The 17,861-nt window shown below is 35.4% G+C and overlaps 3 protein-coding genes across 3 annotated transcripts; 1 reads left to right on the forward strand and 2 right to left on the reverse strand.

Annotated features, from left to right (window-relative positions):
• Positions 1-29: 29 nt before the first annotated feature.
• LOC117575074 (uncharacterized) lies at positions 30-2,296 on the forward strand. The gene is made up of 2 exons (XM_034259171.2): positions 30-638; positions 2,129-2,296. Exons 1-2 carry the CDS (start codon positions 375-377, stop codon positions 2,294-2,296), a joined length of 432 nt encoding a protein of 143 aa, XP_034115062.2. The 5' UTR covers positions 30-374.
• On the reverse strand, positions 2,289-6,940 carry LOC117574991 (putative uncharacterized protein DDB_G0293878). Its single transcript, XM_034259123.2, has 3 exons — positions 6,324-6,940; positions 4,670-4,872; positions 2,289-2,443 (listed from the first exon to the last, which is right to left on the reverse strand). Exons 1-3 carry the CDS (start codon positions 6,898-6,900, stop codon positions 2,393-2,395), a joined length of 831 nt encoding a protein of 276 aa, XP_034115014.1. The 5' UTR covers positions 6,901-6,940; the 3' UTR covers positions 2,289-2,392.
• A 120-nt stretch (positions 6,941-7,060) lies between these two features.
• LOC127566382 (myb-like protein AA) lies at positions 7,061-14,142 on the reverse strand. Its single transcript, XM_052008456.1, is given in 2 exon segments — positions 7,061-8,353; positions 13,808-14,142. Coding segments are annotated over 2 exon segments (1,389 nt in total). The 3' UTR covers positions 7,061-7,299.
• Between the last annotated feature and the right edge of the window lie 3,719 nt (positions 14,143-17,861).

Consider the following 17,861-nt stretch of genomic DNA (forward strand, 5'->3'; position numbering starts at 1 on the left):
GCTTAACAATTGAAATATAATATAATGTAAAAGCTATACCACTGAGATTATACATAGAAAGAAATGTAAAGTAGTTAAATAAGTTTTCTATTTTCTACCTTTTTTTTGCATACTGAAATTGAATTCGAGCAAATGTAATCAAAAGCAGCTACATTTGATTTTGTATAAAACGTAAATTGTTTAACTTCATTCAAGTGTTGAATAGAATTTGCTTTGCCTTGGACCCGGGCAATGTCGTCTTCCAATTCCAAAAATTAACCTGACATTGAACCAGCGAGTCGAGTAACGTGCTTCACCATCACACTTTCGCTGACCAAGCATCGATCTCGTGTCAACATTCTCGCATTCTAACTGACTTCTTCAGTCAGTTCACAATGCATTGCAGTCGCATTATCATCATCACAATTTTCTTCTTCGTCTACTTCGGTAGTTGCAACCCGTTGCCCGCTCGCCCCATGTTGCAGCGTCGTCAGGTGGTGCAGCCCACTTGGCTGTTGCATCCCTCCCAGTTGGCCACGGGTCAGGCGGCCCTAGTGCGAGTGACGCCACAGAATCTCAAGGAGGCGGCAGCGATTCGCAGCTCCATTCAGAAGGCGGTCAAAGACGGCAGCTACGTGGTGGCCGCAGATCCCAAGCAGGTGTGTAGTGAACGTCTTACTATGTTGCATAGCTGAATTTCCTGCTGAAATTTTCATTCGAGATTTCCGAAGTTGCTGAAAAAACTTCGCTTATCGATCCTTCTTTTACTAAACTATTTGTAATAATTTTTCTGCCTGCCTTTAGAGCTTACTTTCCGCTAGTGTGCTGAATTCACCATTTCCCATTCCATAGACTTCGGAGCACCTAAACCATACCGAATTCAGCACTAGAGTGCTGAATTCAATAGTCGCCTTTTTTTCGACTTTTCAATACCTGAACCTTATCGATCTTTTACTTAATCTTTTCTCTAGTATGTTGAATTCAGTAGTTACCTATTCCATAGACTTTTCAGCACCTGAACCTTTCGAACTTTCCTTAATCTTTTCACCAGTATGCTGAATTCGTTAGTTATCCACTGTATAGACTTTTCAATACCTTTCCGAACTTTTACTTAATCTTTTCACTAGAGTGCTGAATTCAGTAGATACTTATTCCATAGACTTTTCAGCACCTGAACCTTTCGAACTTTCCTTAATCTTTTCACAAGTATGCTGAATTCGTTAGTTATCCATTTTATAGACTTTTCAGTACCTTTCCTTAATATGTTCACTTGATTAGTGAATTCGCTAGTTACCCATTCCATAGACTTTTCAATACCTTTCCGAACTTTTACTTAATCTTTTCACTAGAGTGCTGAATTTAGTAGTTACTTATTCCATAGACTTTTCAGCACCTGAACCTTTCGAACTTTCCTTAATCTTTTCACAAGTATGCTGAATTCGTTAGTTACCCATTCCATAGACTTTTCAGTACCTTTCCTTAATATTTTCAATAGAGTATTGAATTCGCTAGTTACCCATTCCATAGACTTTTCAATACCTTTCCGAACTTTTACTTAATCTTTTCACCAGTATGCTGAATTCATTAGTTATCCATTTTATAGACCTTTCCTTAATATTTTCACTAGAGTAGTGAATTCGCTAGTTACCATAAACTTTTCAGTACCTCAACCTTTACGACCATTTCCTTTATCTCTTCACTAGAGTGCTGAATTCAGTATTTACCTATTCCATAGACTTTTCAGCACCTGAACCTTTCGAACTTTCCTTAATCTTTTCACAAATACGTTGAATTCGTTAGTTATTCATTTTATAGACTTTTCAGTACCTTTCCTTAATATTTTCACTAGAGTAGTGAATTCGCTAGTTACCCATTCCATAGACTTTTCAATACCTTTCCGAACTTTCCTTAATCTTTTCACAAGTATGCTGAATTCGTTAGTTATCCATTTTATAGACTTTTCAGTACCTTTCCTTAATATTTTCAGTAGAGTAGTGACTTCGCTAGTTACCATAAACATTCCATAAACATTTCAGTACCTCAACCTTTTCCTTTATCTCTTCACTGGAGTGCTGAATTCGCTAGTTACCCATTCCATAGACTTTTCAGTACTTCAACCATTCCCATTCCTTTACTTGAATCTTTTCAGTACCAAATTGCGCTTTCGCAGCTGGGCTACAACACTGGCATGCTTGGAGCAAGTCCAGCGATGCCAATGTTTCCACCGATTCCAGCGTTTCCAGCGATGCCCATGATGCCGGCGTTCACGATGCCAAATGCCAGTTGGTGGCAGCAACCGCGTTTATTTTCCACCTAATCTCGCAATGTTTATTATATTTCAGTTGTAACACATATATATATAATATATAAGAAAATATATAGTAGTAGTAAATGTCGCGTAGCGATTTGCATCTCAGCGATCGAATAGATGTGGAAACTTGAGTAATTTACGCATCTTGAGAAACTGCAAAAAAAAAAGTGTACGAATTTTGTTTTTTTTTTTTATATTTATTTCGGTTCTCTTTGTAAATTAACTGGATTTTCACTTGGTTTTTATTAAAAAAAAAAAAACAAAAAAAATATATTTTTTTTATATATAATAATAATAGTCAATAATCAATATGTATGTAGTAATAATGAAGTATATACTATGTAGCATTTGAAATTAACTATCAAAAACAATGCCAACAATGCTAATTTTTGTTTGTTTTGTTTGTCATGAAATTTGTTATACTCTTTAAGCGATATATTTCGATATATAAATCGATGCAATCGCTGTACAAAATTCTTTAAACATTACGTTATCTAGCTCTAAACAAAAATGCTCTAAAATACACGTACATATCATATCATATACATATATCATGTGTGTTTGTGTGTGTATGGCGCATCAATAGGGTATACAATAGTCATGTTTTAACTAGAACTAGGCATTTGGTATACATATATCTAGATCTTTATATATATATATATAATTATATAGTTATTACATTTAGGATGCGCAAAAAACATTTTCTTCGTGTGCGGCTTTATAAGTTTTTGTTCCCGTTGCAATGAAAACCGACAAATAGCAAATATCATTTTGAAAAAACATTAAACAAACTAAAAAATAAACAGAATATGCTATCAACGGCATGCCGTAGTTATTGTTATATCCTTGCAGATAGTGCTAACAGATCTTAATTGAATGATATTGTGGTCCAAAATTTTGAATCAAAAGATTTGCTCAAAACTTTCTAAGGCATAAGAGGAAACTTGTAATATTATTATTATAAATAAAAATGATGTCATTTTGCAGTAATTCTTTGCAATCACTTTTTTTTATTGTGGTAAATCTTTTTGTATTTGCATAATTAAAAACTGTGCGAAATTTAACGATGATAACTTCACAGACAGCTGAGTTCGCATAGGTGAGATAATAAGTTGGATAGATATTTTCAACCAATTTTGCACAAGATATGTTTGGAAATGAAAGTACAGTAGGTGCCTATACGATATGGTAAAAGATTGCTAGCAGATAAGTACCAGCTTATAAACTAGAAAGAGGTGTTATACAAATAAAAAAAAAAGTGCTATAACTGTTATACAGAGAGTCAACGATTAAACTACCTGCAAGGCTTTCTATCTATCAGACTGATGGATGTGTTTCTTGGGCATAATAAACGAACAAGTTTAGCGCGTTTACACATTTACAGTTTGTTTGTTTTTTTTTCAGTTACAGTTATGACAGTATTACATACATATAGTACAATAGATATTAATGGTTCACAATTAGCTTAAATTCATATAAATATTTTTTTTGTTTGTTTTTCGTATTTTGTATATATAAGAAAAAGGCTTTAAATTCTATATTTTTTGTTATTTGTTTTCATTTTCAGTTTTGTATTTTTTTTTTTGGTTTGGTTTTTTTTTACTTTATAGATAAGGCGTCTTTCAGATTCGTTAAGCTTGCTTGAGAGAGAGAGAGGGGAAAAAGGGGAAAGGCAGGGAAGAAGAAAGTTGGTTCAAGGAAAGCTTGTCTTGGAATGCATAAGTTTCGTAGGCAATGGTGATACAATTTACGATTTAAATGGCCAGCAGGTATTTTTTTTATACACAAATTTGGGGCACAGACTACATTATGTACTATGTTAGTTAGTTTTTTTTCTTTTTGGTTGTATTTGGTATCATTCTTGTCACTAAATGCTAAACACAACATTGTGGCTAGTCTCATGGTTGCTTTGTATTTTTTATTTTTGGGCTATTTTATGTATTCTCAAGATGAAGCACGATTATTTTTTGCTGTTGTTGCTGATGACACAATCATAATAATACACACCAAGTACGTACTATCGTAGAAACTATCGTATATACTATCGAATGCTTAACAGAAGTGAACAATCGAAAAAAAATGAAAAAACTCAAGCACAACAAGCACAACGTACACAACGGCCAGCAGCATTCAATAAGAGTAGATCATCAAAATATTTCATTTCATTTTTATCAGTCTGTCCCCAATCGATCTGTATTATTATTATTATTATATTTTGTGGTTTTATAGAATCCCCAGATTGTCGTTGTTGTTATTGTTTTGCTGACTGACTGAACTTGGAACTACTAATTTGAACTACATACAAAAAAAAACTCTAGTTAAGACGCTGGCATACAAAGTAATGTACTAAATATGCGTATAGATATATTTTTATCTAACCTCATCGATATCCTCACCCTCCGATGAGCTGCGTATGGTATTGTATTGAGAGTTGCGACTCCGTAGCATACGCAGAAAGCTGCCCACAGCGAAGATGGTGCGGCGATGTCGATGGAATATACCCTGATATAAGGCCTCTCGTAATGTTTTCCGATCCTCAACGTCCACCGATGACGTCAATGATGTTTGATGCGGCAAGCGTGCTGCGAATAAAACCACAATTAATTAACGTTTTTCATAATCATGCAAAACACAACAAAAAACAAATGTAATTAAATAAATAAACGTTTGCGATAAGACGATCACAAGCACACACAAAAAAAAAAAAAAAAGAGAACAAAGATCGCTCCGATCTTCCCTCAAAAAGAAACCCAACCCTCTAAACAAACCTTTATTACTTACTTCTGGAAAATTGTCATGTGGCCGGGTTGTTCGATCGTTATTTATAGCAAATGGCAATTCAATGCTTTGTTTGTGACACTTGAGACCCCAACAAGATCAACACTGTTTATTATTAAGGTAAACAACGGAGCTCACATGATAAAAAAGAAAATAGCCTGATACCAAATAATATAATCAATGCCATGTCGAAATTATCTGTTTAGAAACTCTTACAATATCTTGTTATATATTATTATTTTCATTACAATTCTACATTCACACTTTTTAACACATTTTCTGATTAATCAAACTTTTGCTTAGTTTTGCTCTGCTGTTGAAAGATGTTCTACTAAATAAAAACTTTCAAATTGCCTTTGCTCTTAGTGATTGAATCAAAATGAGTAATTTAAATAAAACTAAGGCATTTGTATTTAATAGAACATCTTTGAATGAATCATTTTAAAGGCTGCGTGTGCTCCACAATTGCTGAACATTTTGTGGAATTTCCGGTAATTGTTGCAGCTGATAGTTTTTCGTAATTAAAACAGCCAAAACAACGGAAATTCTAAATTTAAACCAATTTAATATGCTCTTATATCCACAAATTCACGATGCTGCGTCATTTTATGATGCTTCTTTGAAATATTTTCCAATTGTCTGCTCAAAAATTGAAGACTATAAAAATTGTATTTTAAATTGAGTTAATTTTCATTAACATTCCATGGTGATATTTATAATGTTGAATTCAAACGTTTAGCAATAAAAATTTAACAAAATTTTTTTTTAAATTTTTCGGACTATAATATAATCTTAACTAAGTAGATCTAAAGTACTGGTTAAGAAACTCTTTAACATCACAATAAAAAAAAAGAGTTCATAAATTGAAATTTTCTACAAATCGATCGCGAATCCAAATTTTCACTTAACCAACTTTCAACTTTTCAAAATTGTCGTTTTAAAATAAAATTTCACTGTTCACTTCTAAAACTTTAAACATTTGTAAACCGTTCTTTCAAGTTAAGAGGACTATAAACATTAGATCTAAAGTACTGGTTAAGAAACGCTTTAACATCACAATAAAAAAAAGAATTCATAAATTGAAATTTTCTACAAATCGATCGCGAATCCTAATTTTTCACTTAACCAACTTTCAACTTTTAAAATTTCACTGTTCACTTCTTAAACTTTGAACTTTTCTAAAGCGTTCTTTCAAACTAAAACTTCACTGTTAACATACAGAATGTTAACATTTTAACAGAGCACTGTTAATTACCTGCAATTGGTGACTTTGGCGACTTGAGCGAGTATTCATCCAAGTTTTTGCCGCCAAGATCGAGTTTGAGCACCTTTTTGGTCAACTGCTGTGTGGCCGCTTCCATGTTGCTTGTCTTCTCGATTTTAATGTCCACATTGCGTTGGCTAACGGCGCTTTTTGAAGTTGCTGTTGCTCCTGCTGTGGCTGCAACTGTTGCTGCTGCTGCTGTTGTTGTTGTTGTTGTCGTTTTGGCGGCATCGCTTGCATCGGACATGTTGTTGTTGTTGTTATTGCTGTTGCTGCTGCTGCTGTTATCAATATGATTGCTGCTGTTGTCGTCGTCGTCGTCGTGGTTGTTGTTATTATTATTATTTAGATTAGAGGTCGCTGCTTGTGAACCGCTGGCACTTGCTGCCGTTAATGCGGCAATTTCAACGTTGCTGCTGCTCGTCGTCGTCGTCGTCGTCGTTGTTGGCGACGTCTCTGCTGGCGTCGACGTCGCTGCTGTTGCGTCGTCGTTGCTGCCTATTGTTGTTGTTCTTGTTGCTGTTGTTGTTGGTGTTGTAATTGGCACGTCGGCAGCAGCCGCAACCATTGTTCAACGCGCAACGCCAAATACGCAATACGTTGGCTCAAAAGCCGTTTTATATTTTCTGTGTTCTAGCCGTTATTAGCTGCTGCTGCCGCGTTGCTTAAGTTGTTCTCGCTCTCGTTGTTGTTATGGTTGTTGTTGTTGTTATGGTTGTTTGTCCGCCGTTTGCATATAAAACCGATTTCCGATGACGCGCGCAAATCGCTTTGTTCGAATTGTTGTTTTTCTTTTTTTTTGCTCTTTTTTGTTTGTTTGCCTTGCTCTGCTTTTCTTTTATTTTCGTTTTCGTTTACGTTTTCCTTTTCCTATAGCTTTTGTTGTGTGTGGCAATTAATTGCACTTGTTGTCGAGTATTATATTTGTTGGCTATATAATATATATATATTATCTGTATTATTGTTTTTATGTTGGTGGTCTGGCTTCGTCGTTGGGTATTTGCAATTGACAACTGGCAAGAATATCGAAATTGCCGCCATACAGCGCCACCTGTTGCGTGTAATCGGTGAGCGTAATCAGCGGTAATCGTTTGCCGCCACTCTTGCTATCGCACAAACTGAGCTGGCTCAAGTTATCGATTATTTCGTAAAGTTTACGCTGTTGCTGCTGTTCAATTTGTTCGATTGCTGGCAAATTGCAATTGCTGCTGTTGTTGTTGTTAATGTTGTTATTATTAATATTGTTGTTGTGATGATTATTATGATTGTTAATGTTGTCGGCATAATCACACATGCTATCTTGCTGTTGTTGTTGTTGTTGCGCTGGCGCTATGTGCACACGAATGGCAACGTTGCTTTGCGCAACAGTCTGGCAACGCTTGCGATGCCGCAAATTTTTCAATAACGCACTCAATCTACCCGGCAATCGATGGATCGTTGTTGTTGCTGTTGTTGTTGTTGGCTGCTGTTCAACAACTGTTTGTTCTTGCTGTTGTTGTTGTTGTTGTGGCCAGGCGTCCAACGAGTAGCGTCGCTGCTGCTGCTTAAGTCGCTGGCGTTGTTGTTGCTGCTGCTGCTGTTGCTTTATCGCATTACGTTGCCCAATCGATTGCAGATACTTAATGTTCGCCTGCAAACCGCGCTCGTAGTATCCGTTGGCCAATTGCAAATAAGTATAGAAGTCGATGCGTTGCTGTTGCTGTTTTTGTAGGTTTTCCGCCGCATTTAGCGCATTAATATCTAGCACACGCTGCTCATAATTGCCGCCAGTGTCACGTTGTTGCTTGGACTTCTCTCTATTGCTGCTGCTGTTGATGTTGCTGTTGGTGTTGCGGCCATCATGGCTGCCACAACGACGCCGCCACTGCTGTTGTCAGTCGAGTTGACGCTGCACGAGCGCCTTCAGTTCGTCACAGCTTTGGGCGCTCTTGATGCGACGCAATGTATCGTTGTAGGTGTCGTCCGGTGGCGCTGCCGAGCAAATCGTCTGCCGTCCACGTTGCGTATACGTATCGCCGAATCTGTTGTAATTAGCAATAAGAACGAGAACGAGAATGAGAAGTGGAAATGGAAAAGGCAAGAATGCGGGGCAAACATTAATTACAACAACAACAAGAATGCAAACAAGCAAACAGGCAAACAACAAAATGAAATACTAATAAACAAAACGAGAGGCAGACGCAACTCTTTTGTAGCATTTGCAGGTTAAACCGAAGTGCTGATGCCCTCAGTAGTTAAATATTTATGTATTGAGCTATCTATAATATAGATATAGTTATGTATATATGGGTAATTCCATGGCGAAATTTGTCCCGAGCGAGACTTTTTGCAGTGCACTGCAGTGAAAATAACATAATCTGAAACAATTTTAAAAATAAGTGAATGTTATTCTAAAAGCTCTAGATAAGCACTATATTTAGAGCTAAGATTGATTTTATGAATTTGATCTGTTTTCCGATTTTTTTGCGTACGAATTGGTTAATTTTTGCAATTATCACAACAGAAAAAAAATTCCAAAACCATTCTTAGCTCTGATTAACGTACTTATCTAGAGCTATAAAAAAAAACTTTTCTTATTTTCAAAATTGTTATTGTCAATTTAAAGAGTCTCGCACGGGACAAATTCCATTTTGGAATTACCCATATAATGATTCAATATATTTCATTTTCTTTGTCTAAAACAATTCACTGACTGAACTATCCAACAGTAAGAGCTGGGAGGTTGTTATGTTCTATTATATCTTCAATCTCTTATTGAAATTTAAATAAGAAACTTATGAAATAGCATCTAGCTTTTGTTTTTCTTTTTTAAATATAAAACTTTACTATAAAATTAGAAATTTTGTCAGACTTTGGAAGTAATTTACTTTTACATATTTGAATTTCAAGTTATTTTGAGCCCTAACCTAACAGAACTTAATGTAAACTATGTGATGGCGTATAAAGGCAATAGAATTAAGAGAGTACAACTAATTAACAAAAACAATCAAGTCTATAAAAGCAAAACTTTGTGCTATTCATTTCAAAATATACCAATTAAATATACCACAAAAAGATTAAAAACATACTAAATTGACATACTGGAAAAATATTTAAAAAAAAAATATACTAACGACTATATTTGGCATATTGATATACTGTACTGTACTGTATCTACCTGCTACATATTTAAAAAAAAAATTAAAAAACTGCCGAATGCTATTGTTGGTATATTGATATAGTACTACATTCAAAATATACCATAAAGTTCAAAATATACCAGATGTCAGTCACAACAACTAAGCCTTAAAGTGGGTGTTATTTTTTTTTTGAATTTCTTCAATAACTTAAACAATTTTTATTTGATCGAAACCAAATTAACAGGAATCCTAAAGACAAATTGAAACCCATATATCCCATGTATAAGACCATTTTTGTATGTTATAGAGTGCTCCGGTCTATAAAATTGTTACATGCTGTTAATAGAAGCCATAATAAAGTTATAGTCACGACAGCCAAAACAGTTGCAGCATTAGTTTGAGTACACAGCATACCGACAGACAGCGTTTAGGGTTAAGGTAACTCTGTTAAGCCTCATTGAATGCGTTTCACATTCCGTGATCAAAATATAATGGACTCAACAAGGGTATTAAAAAAGACCAGCAAACGAGCTAATAGTAATCAAACAGCGATTTCGACAACTCTACCCAAATGCATGCACAGCACCCACACCCACACCCACACGGCTCTTATTTACTTATCGTTATCGTTATCGTTTATGGGCAATGTCAACAAGTGAGGTTAAGTGCGACGCGGAAATAGCTCTTTTGATGAAACAACAACTCGAAATAGACTCCCTGTGGAATTACCCAAAAAAATAAAACAAAACGAAAAAAAAACGAAAAGGTTACCTGCAGACTAAAGCCCCATGGAGCATTTTTACAACTCAATCAATAAATGGTAGGCAGTAAAGTTGCAAAAGTCACTTCAAATGGAAAACAACTGGGAAGTAGAATACATAAAAATGCGGTTTAGCTGTTTTGCTGTCTGCTAGGTGAAAATGGTCCTTCGTGGTTTCCAAATGTAAGCCAAGTGCGAAATTAGACTACTTCGGAGAATTGATAAGTTGACAAAGTAAAAATTCTTCACATTTGTATAAAAACCCCTAAGCGGACTCTCACTTAGTTTGAGTAAAATTAAAACCTCCTTGGTTTATAACTTGTAATACTAAATCTTGCATTTCTGAAGATGGTAAGGCTGAGAGGTAGTGCAAGAAGGTCGGTTAGGAAAGGACGCTCTCATTTACTTTGAGTAAAGTTAAAACCTTAAAAAGCTCTTTAGGTAAAAACTTGTAATACTAAATCTTGCATTTCTTTGCTGTTTACTGAAGCTGGTAAAGCAAGAAGGTCGGTTAAGAAAGGACGCTCTCTGTCAACTTTCCGTCAACCACTTGAAATGCAAATGTTAAATAAAGGTGCGAAATTGGGCTACTTCATATTATTGGCACTGAGTAGTAGCAAAGTAAAAATTCTTACCCTAAGCGGAAAGTTAAAACCTTAAAAAGCTCTTTAGGTAAAAACGTGTAATACTAAATCTTGCATTTCTGAAGATGGTAAGGCTGAGAGGTAGGGCAAGAAGGTCGGTTAGGAAAGGACGCTCTCTGTCAACTTTCCGTCAACCACTTCAAATGCAAATGTTAAATAAAAGTGCGAAATTAGGCTACTTCATATTATTGGCACTGAGAAGTAGCAAAGTAAAAATTCTTTCCCTAAGCGGAAAGTTAAAACCTTAAAAAAGCTCTTTAGGTAAAAACTTGTAATACTAAATCTTGAATTTTTGAAGATGGTAAGGCTGAGAGGTAGTGCAAGAAGGTCGGTTAGGAAAGGACGCTCTCATTTACTTTGAGTAAAGTTAAAACCTTAAAAAGCTCTTTAGGTAAAAACTTGTAATACCAAATCTCGCATTTCTTTGCTGTTTACTGAAGCTGGTAAAGCAGAAACGTAGGGCTAGAAGGTCGGTTAGGAAGGGACGCTCTGTCAACTCTCCTTGTCAACCACTTGAAATGCAAATGTGAAATAATTAAAATGTTTGTCAATTGCATTTAAAACTGCAAAGCTGAGCATAGCTTACACACACACACTTGACACTTTGACATTTTGTGCACAAGGCTCTTATACCGGGGACTAGACTGTAGAGAAGACCGCGACTGAAACCGAGACCCAACCCGTGCTCGATTACATGTCACAACAAGATGAAACATGCAAACTAGCTGCAAAGCGATACACACACATACTATACTTGTATGTGTGTGTGTGGAGATATATATAGATAATATATATTTAGTGAAATTGTAGGTAAACCCCAAAGGTACCCATCCACTGGGGTCCAAAAACAACAACAACAACAAGAACAACAACAATTATAGAACCGCACCGTACTACAAATATTATGGAGCTTATCATAGCCATGACAGTGACGTTAGCTCGAGCTGTGGCAAAAGGCCACATGAAATTCGAGCTGAAGATGTGGCGGAAATTTCATGTCAACCGCAAAGTTCCATAGGTATTGCAGGGGCAGGGTTTTGCCCAGCCTGTGTATACTATGTAGACACATTTATGACACCGACAACGCAGAACACACTGTCGCCACACCCACCCACAATTTGTTAGCCGTAAACCCAAGTACACACAAACACACATGTGTGCATAGAGAGACCGTCATTATACCCGTCATTATATTACAGGGTACAGAGGTTGTTATGATTGCTAGACCCAAGAAAATTTGTTGTCCGTCTCTCCACCTCTTTACACAACTAGATCTTTGAGATTCTAAAAACTACGCATACCAAATTTGTTGAGTATTTTCACAGTTTCATAAAATACTATTTCTAATATAATATACTTTTAATTTAGTGGCATACAAAAATTTAGATGACAGGATTTGCGAATCTATAAAACAGTTAAAAATACTAAACATATAATTTGGTATTTTAAAAATACTAATTTTAACTGTTTTGGGAAATGTGGTTTAATTTGAAGAGAGCTAAGTTAAAAATAGTAAAACATTTAAAGTAAAAAATACTAAACACACAATTTAGTATTTTAATTTCAGTTTGAAGTGTAAAAACTTATAATTTAGAAAGCAAATTTAAAAATACTAAACATGTGGTTTAAAAAACATGTGGCTTAGTATAATATAGTATTTTTAAAATACTAAACATGTGGTTTAGTATAATATAGTATTTTAAAACTACTAAACATGTGGTTTAGTATAATATAGTATTTTAAAAATACTAAACATGTGGTTTTGGCATAATATAATATTTTAAAAAATACTAAATATGTAGTTTTGGTATAAAATAGTATTTTAAAAATACTAAACATGTGGTTTAGTATAATATAGTATTTTCAAAATACTAAACATGTGGTTTTTGCATAATATAGTATTTTAAAAATACTAAACATGTGGTTTAGTATAATATAGTATTTTAAAAATACTAAACATGTGGTTTAGTATAATATAATATTTTAAAAATACGAAACATGTGGTTTTGGCATAATATAGTATTTTAAAAATACTAAACATGTGGTTTAGTATAATATAGTATTTTAAAAATACTAAACATGTGGTTTTGGCATAATATAATATTTTAAAAAATACTAAATATGTAGTTTTGGTATAAAATAGTATTTTAAAAATACTAAACATGTGGTTTAGTATAATATAGTATTTTCAAAATACTAAACATGTGGTTTTTGCATAATATAGTATTTTAAAAATACTAAACATGTGGTTCTGGCATAATATAGTATTTTAAAAATACTAAATATGCAGTTTTAGCATAATATAGTATTTTAAAAATACTTAACATGTGATTTGGCATAATATAGTATTTTAAAAATACTAAACATGTGGTTTGGTATAATATAGTATTTTAAAAATAATAAGTACATTATTTAGAATTTTGAACTTTTTAGCTAAATATATATGTATAATTTAGTTTTTTTTTAACTATGATTTCTTTTAAAATATACCACACTTGTTAAAACAGTTAAAAATACCTTCAAATACCAGTTAAACAATTAAATATATAATATAAATATATAATTTAGTATTTAAGCGAGTTCCTTGAAAACATACCACACTTCGCAAAACAGTGAAAAAATACCTAATTATATCCGTCGTTCAACAATTAGATATACTAAATTATAAATTATATGTTTAGCATTTGAGGAAAGTGATATATTTTAAGGAAAGCAAAGTTAAAAATACTAAATATATGTTTTTTGAACTTAGCTTTCCTTAAATTATGATACACTTTCATAAATCGGAAAACAAACAAATTGTAAGCATAATGCTTGAGTTCGTCTCCACAAAAAAATAGGTAGCGGGTATCCGACAGTCGGTCAAGTCGACTTGAGTGTAGCTTTCTTACTTGCTTAAATTAGCATTGGTGTTGGTCTTGTGTGTGTGTGTGTGTGTGAGAGTGTGTGTACCTTGGAAAGTAGTGCACATGGGTGGGCAGCTGACCACGGAATTGAGCATACGATGACGCTAATGATGGCGCCCCTAATGGCGCCAATGGACGCAACAAACGGACGCAACGCACACGTCGCTGACGTCGCTGACCCGATGTCGATAACATTCGTCGTTGCATCTGCAACAGTGACGATTGTTGCATCTTGAAGTCGCGATAATGATTGGCGACCTCGTGGCGATAGCGTTCAGCTCGAAAGTGTTTCTTGCTGTAGATTTGTCGCATGCTAAATTTCGGTGCATAATTAACGCCCACACGCAGCGGCACGCCCACAACGGACAATGTCGAGTCCATGCTGAGAGATGAGGTAAAAAATAAAAACAATAAACTCTTTTTCTTTTATGAACGCGCGCGAGCGAACCGTTTAAGCGAAGGCAACAAAGCAAACTACAGACTTCAGACTTCAGACTTTGACATTGATGGGTCTCTCCATTGTCGTTGAGACTCCAATCCAATCCAATCCACAAAAAAAGAAAAGAATGCTAAGCTCTTGCTCTGCCTTCAAATTATGTACAAATATTTTTGTGTACATTGATTGGGAAGAAGGCAGCGCAACAGAAAATCAGTAGAGGTACATATGTACATACAAATATATAATATTTGCGGTTATTTGTTATCACGTCAGTCAGCGATTTGTTTGTCTGACATCGAAATGTAATAAAGTGAAGGAGCCCTCCATCCAGCCGTTGTTTAGACGTCCTGCTTGCTACAACTACAACTACAACTACAACTGCCTTTGCCAATAGTCAAATTAGTCGTTTTCATGTCGTTAACTATTGTAACTGGTACATCCTCCATAACTCCTTAACTCCTCCTTCCTAACCCTACCTCACTATACTTACGTATACATCCATTTGCATGTTGCTGTCGCGTCAGCAACAATAACCCAAAACATTGTTATTCAAATACAAAACAAATATTGTCAACAAATAATAATAAAAAGAATATACAATATACATATATATAGATGTATACAATGTATTTTAGTTTGCTCGGTCTTTTGGGTACTTTAGATGCTCTTTGCTCGACACACATTACGGAACAACTTGGTAGTCAAGATCTCTGATGATGATGTGATCGCTCAGTTCAGTGAATTGGCCTCGACTTAATTGAACAACGAGCTCAGCTGATAAGCGATAGGTTCATTGCAATACAGCAGCTGCTCTCTAATTACACATTTTGAAGGAGACTCGACTGACTTTTTCTAGAATTCTAGAATTCTACATAAACACACAGAGATACCGAGTGACAACGCTTGAGCAATTGATTAAATACACATCAACGTGATGACGTTAGTGAAAGCGCAAACGCAAAACTTTTGTTTTGAAATTTGCTTGGGGGGGAGAAAGTGTTTAGTAGTAAGGATACAAAGAAAACATTAACATTAATAGCGTCACTTTAACAACTCTTTTGAGGTTTGCTGTACTGTATTAAATTTGCTTTTTCGGCTGGAAGGTTTCTTAGAAATGCGTGTGCTAAGCATACCAGAGAATTTTGTGTACACTAAGGAGTATTTCATTTAAAATTATATATAGAATTTTAGATCAGTAAATTATGTAGAATATGGAATACGTTATTATTCGTTTCGATTTAGACCAATATTACGTTAACTACAATAAATACAAAATTGCAATAAGCCTCTTATTAAGCATGTTGGATATATTATTTCAAAATAATTACTTTTATTAATTCTGGGCGCTAGTTACCATAATAAGTTTCTCTAACAGTTTCTTAACAGCTGTACATTAACATGTACACTTTAACAGCAACAGCTAATAAAGTTAGCTGTTAAGCTGATCATTACAATGTTAAGTCCCATGTTAACAGGAAGCAGAGTATTTGATGGGTTGCTCTAAATGTTAACAGCGTTCTCTTGTGACGTGTTCACGTCATTTCTTTCATAAGCCAATTGAACTTTTTGTTGTGTTATTGATAAAGTATTTTTTATTGAGATTGATATGCAAGCACTTGATGAGCAAAACACACTAACACACTGACACATATGCAGTAATGCACATACATACATACATACATAGAGAGAAAGAAGAAGAAATACACATGTCTATTTTGTAGGGGAACTGTGGCGCACTAATGCGATTGAATGATTAATTTAGATATTGTATTTGATTGTATGCAAACATGCAATGCTCGTCTCCCTCCGTCAAGGGATTTAGACGGCAAGGCGCCGGCTTAACCCGCCCCCCTTCTCCCTTCTTCTTTATATAGCACAATCTGCTTAACCGTTTACCCGTTTTTACCCGCTTGCAAAATGCGAAGCAAAGGAAGCACAGCGAAAAAAGAGCAACAAAATGAAAGTACAAATACAAGCAAACACACACACACACACATGCATACATACATACGTACCGTCAGTGAGTTATTATTATTACTGTTATTGTTGTTGCAACTGTCGTTGGGCGAGTTTTGGTGGCAATTTGATAATCAATCAACAGACAAACCTTACCCGCTAACCCGCTGCTGTTACACGACCCCCCACCCCCAGATGGCGCCCTTTGACGTTCCACTTTTGTACAAAATTATATATGAGTAATTGCTGCAGCAGACCCATTAAAAAGCAAACTCAGCTTAAGGCATGGGGAAATGCGGTAGGGGGGGTGGAAGTCATGTCCATTTAATAAATATTTCATAAGAAACTCAAACGATTCGCACAAATCCTCGCATTGATAGCATTATCTACAAACACACACACACACACACACACACATGCATTAGCACGTGAGTGTGCGTGTGTAACAGTTCCCATTTCAAGTAATTGCTGTGTTTATTTGCTTGCAAAGACTTAACATAGAAGATACAATGTGGTAGAGAGAGGCAGCTAGTGAAAGGGGCTAGCGTGCGTACGTGAGCGCTAGGCTATGTGTATTATGTATGTACGTGTGCCTGTGTTTATACCTCTTTGCGCCTCAATGTAGGCAAAGTGGCATCGCCATCGCTATCGCCTCCTTCGCAATCGCCCACCGCCATTTGACACCGCATGCCTGCCAGGCCAAAGGCTACTTAAATGCCTTTTGCAAAAACTATGCACAATTAAAAAACAAGCGTTAAAAGTCGACATGTTGTTGACGTCCCTGCTGCTGATGATGATGATGATGTTGTGCAAGGAGCGCAACAGCGCAAAAACTAAACGAGAGCGATAGAGAGGACAAGAGCCTGAGAGTTTCGTCAAATGACACTGACAGCAGCTTGTCTATGTTGTGTGTGTGTGTGTGTGTGTTCGACATGCATACGTGAGTTTTTTCCCTTTCACACACACACCCACACATACACTCATGGGCAAATGTACAATCACAATATGAGCAAAAAGTTTTTGCTCCACTTTGCACACAAAAGCCGCCGTGTAATTTTTGTTGTCGCCGTCTTCTGTGTGTGTGTGTATGTGTGACACACTTATTATGCCTTATCACACACACACACAAACATTGTGCACTTATTTTCTTTTTTTTTGTACGGTCAATAAACCTCTGCCGCGACGCAGGAAGCAGCGCAGCAGCAACAACAACAACAAATATAGACAAACTATACATCAACAGGAAACAGGCATTGCACTTGGCCCACTGATTGTCATTGAATAATTAATTGCAAATTAGTTTCGAGCGCAACGGGAACACCAAAATGCAGGAAATAATACAAACTATGTGAAAAAAAAAAACATAGACACAAAACAAAAATAAGCGCAGATAAATCGTATTGATTGCTTACCAAGCACAATGTTAACGTTAACCTCTTTCTTTCTTTCTTTCTCCTTTTCCTTTCTTCGTTTATGTCGTTGTTCAACACAACAGCTGGTCCTGTCGATGTGTGTATGGGTGCTTACTTTTTCACTCTCTCTCGCTCACTCTCTCTCCTGTTGGCAGTTAAAACTGTCACTTCCAATTAGCACACAAATTTTTTTCTTTTTTTTCTTTTGTATCACGTTGAGCTCATCCTCATACTTTTTCTTCAACATTTATTATTATGCACGTTATTTTTACGAATTTTATTTGATTTTTAGT

Source organism: Drosophila albomicans, chromosome X (assembly GCF_009650485.2).
Source record: "Drosophila albomicans strain 15112-1751.03 chromosome X, ASM965048v2, whole genome shotgun sequence".
Lineage (NCBI taxonomy): Eukaryota > Metazoa > Arthropoda > Insecta > Diptera > Drosophilidae > Drosophila > Drosophila albomicans.

What these genes read in the sequence shown, in the direction of transcription:
- LOC117575074 (XM_034259171.2), top strand. Translation starts at nt 375, where the DNA reads ATGCATTGCAGTCGCATTATCATCATCACAATTTTCTTCTTCGTCTAC. An exon ending in TGGCCGCAGATCCCAAGCAG is followed by an intron (nt 639 to 2,128) that starts GTGTGTAGTGAA and finishes GAATCTTTTCAG; the next exon opens with TACCAAATTGCGCTTTCGCA.
- LOC117574991 (XM_034259123.2), bottom strand. Translation starts at nt 6,900, where the DNA reads ATGGTTGCGGCTGCTGCCGACGTGCCAATTACAACACCAACAACAACA. An exon ending in GCCAAAGTCACCAATTGCAG is followed by an intron (nt 4,873 to 6,323) that starts GTAATTAACAGT and finishes TTTTATTCGCAG; the next exon opens with CACGCTTGCCGCATCAAACA. An exon ending in AGGGTGAGGATATCGATGAG is followed by an intron (nt 2,444 to 4,669) that starts GTTAGATAAAAA and finishes TTTTTTTTGCAG; the next exon opens with TTTCTCAAGATGCGTAAATT.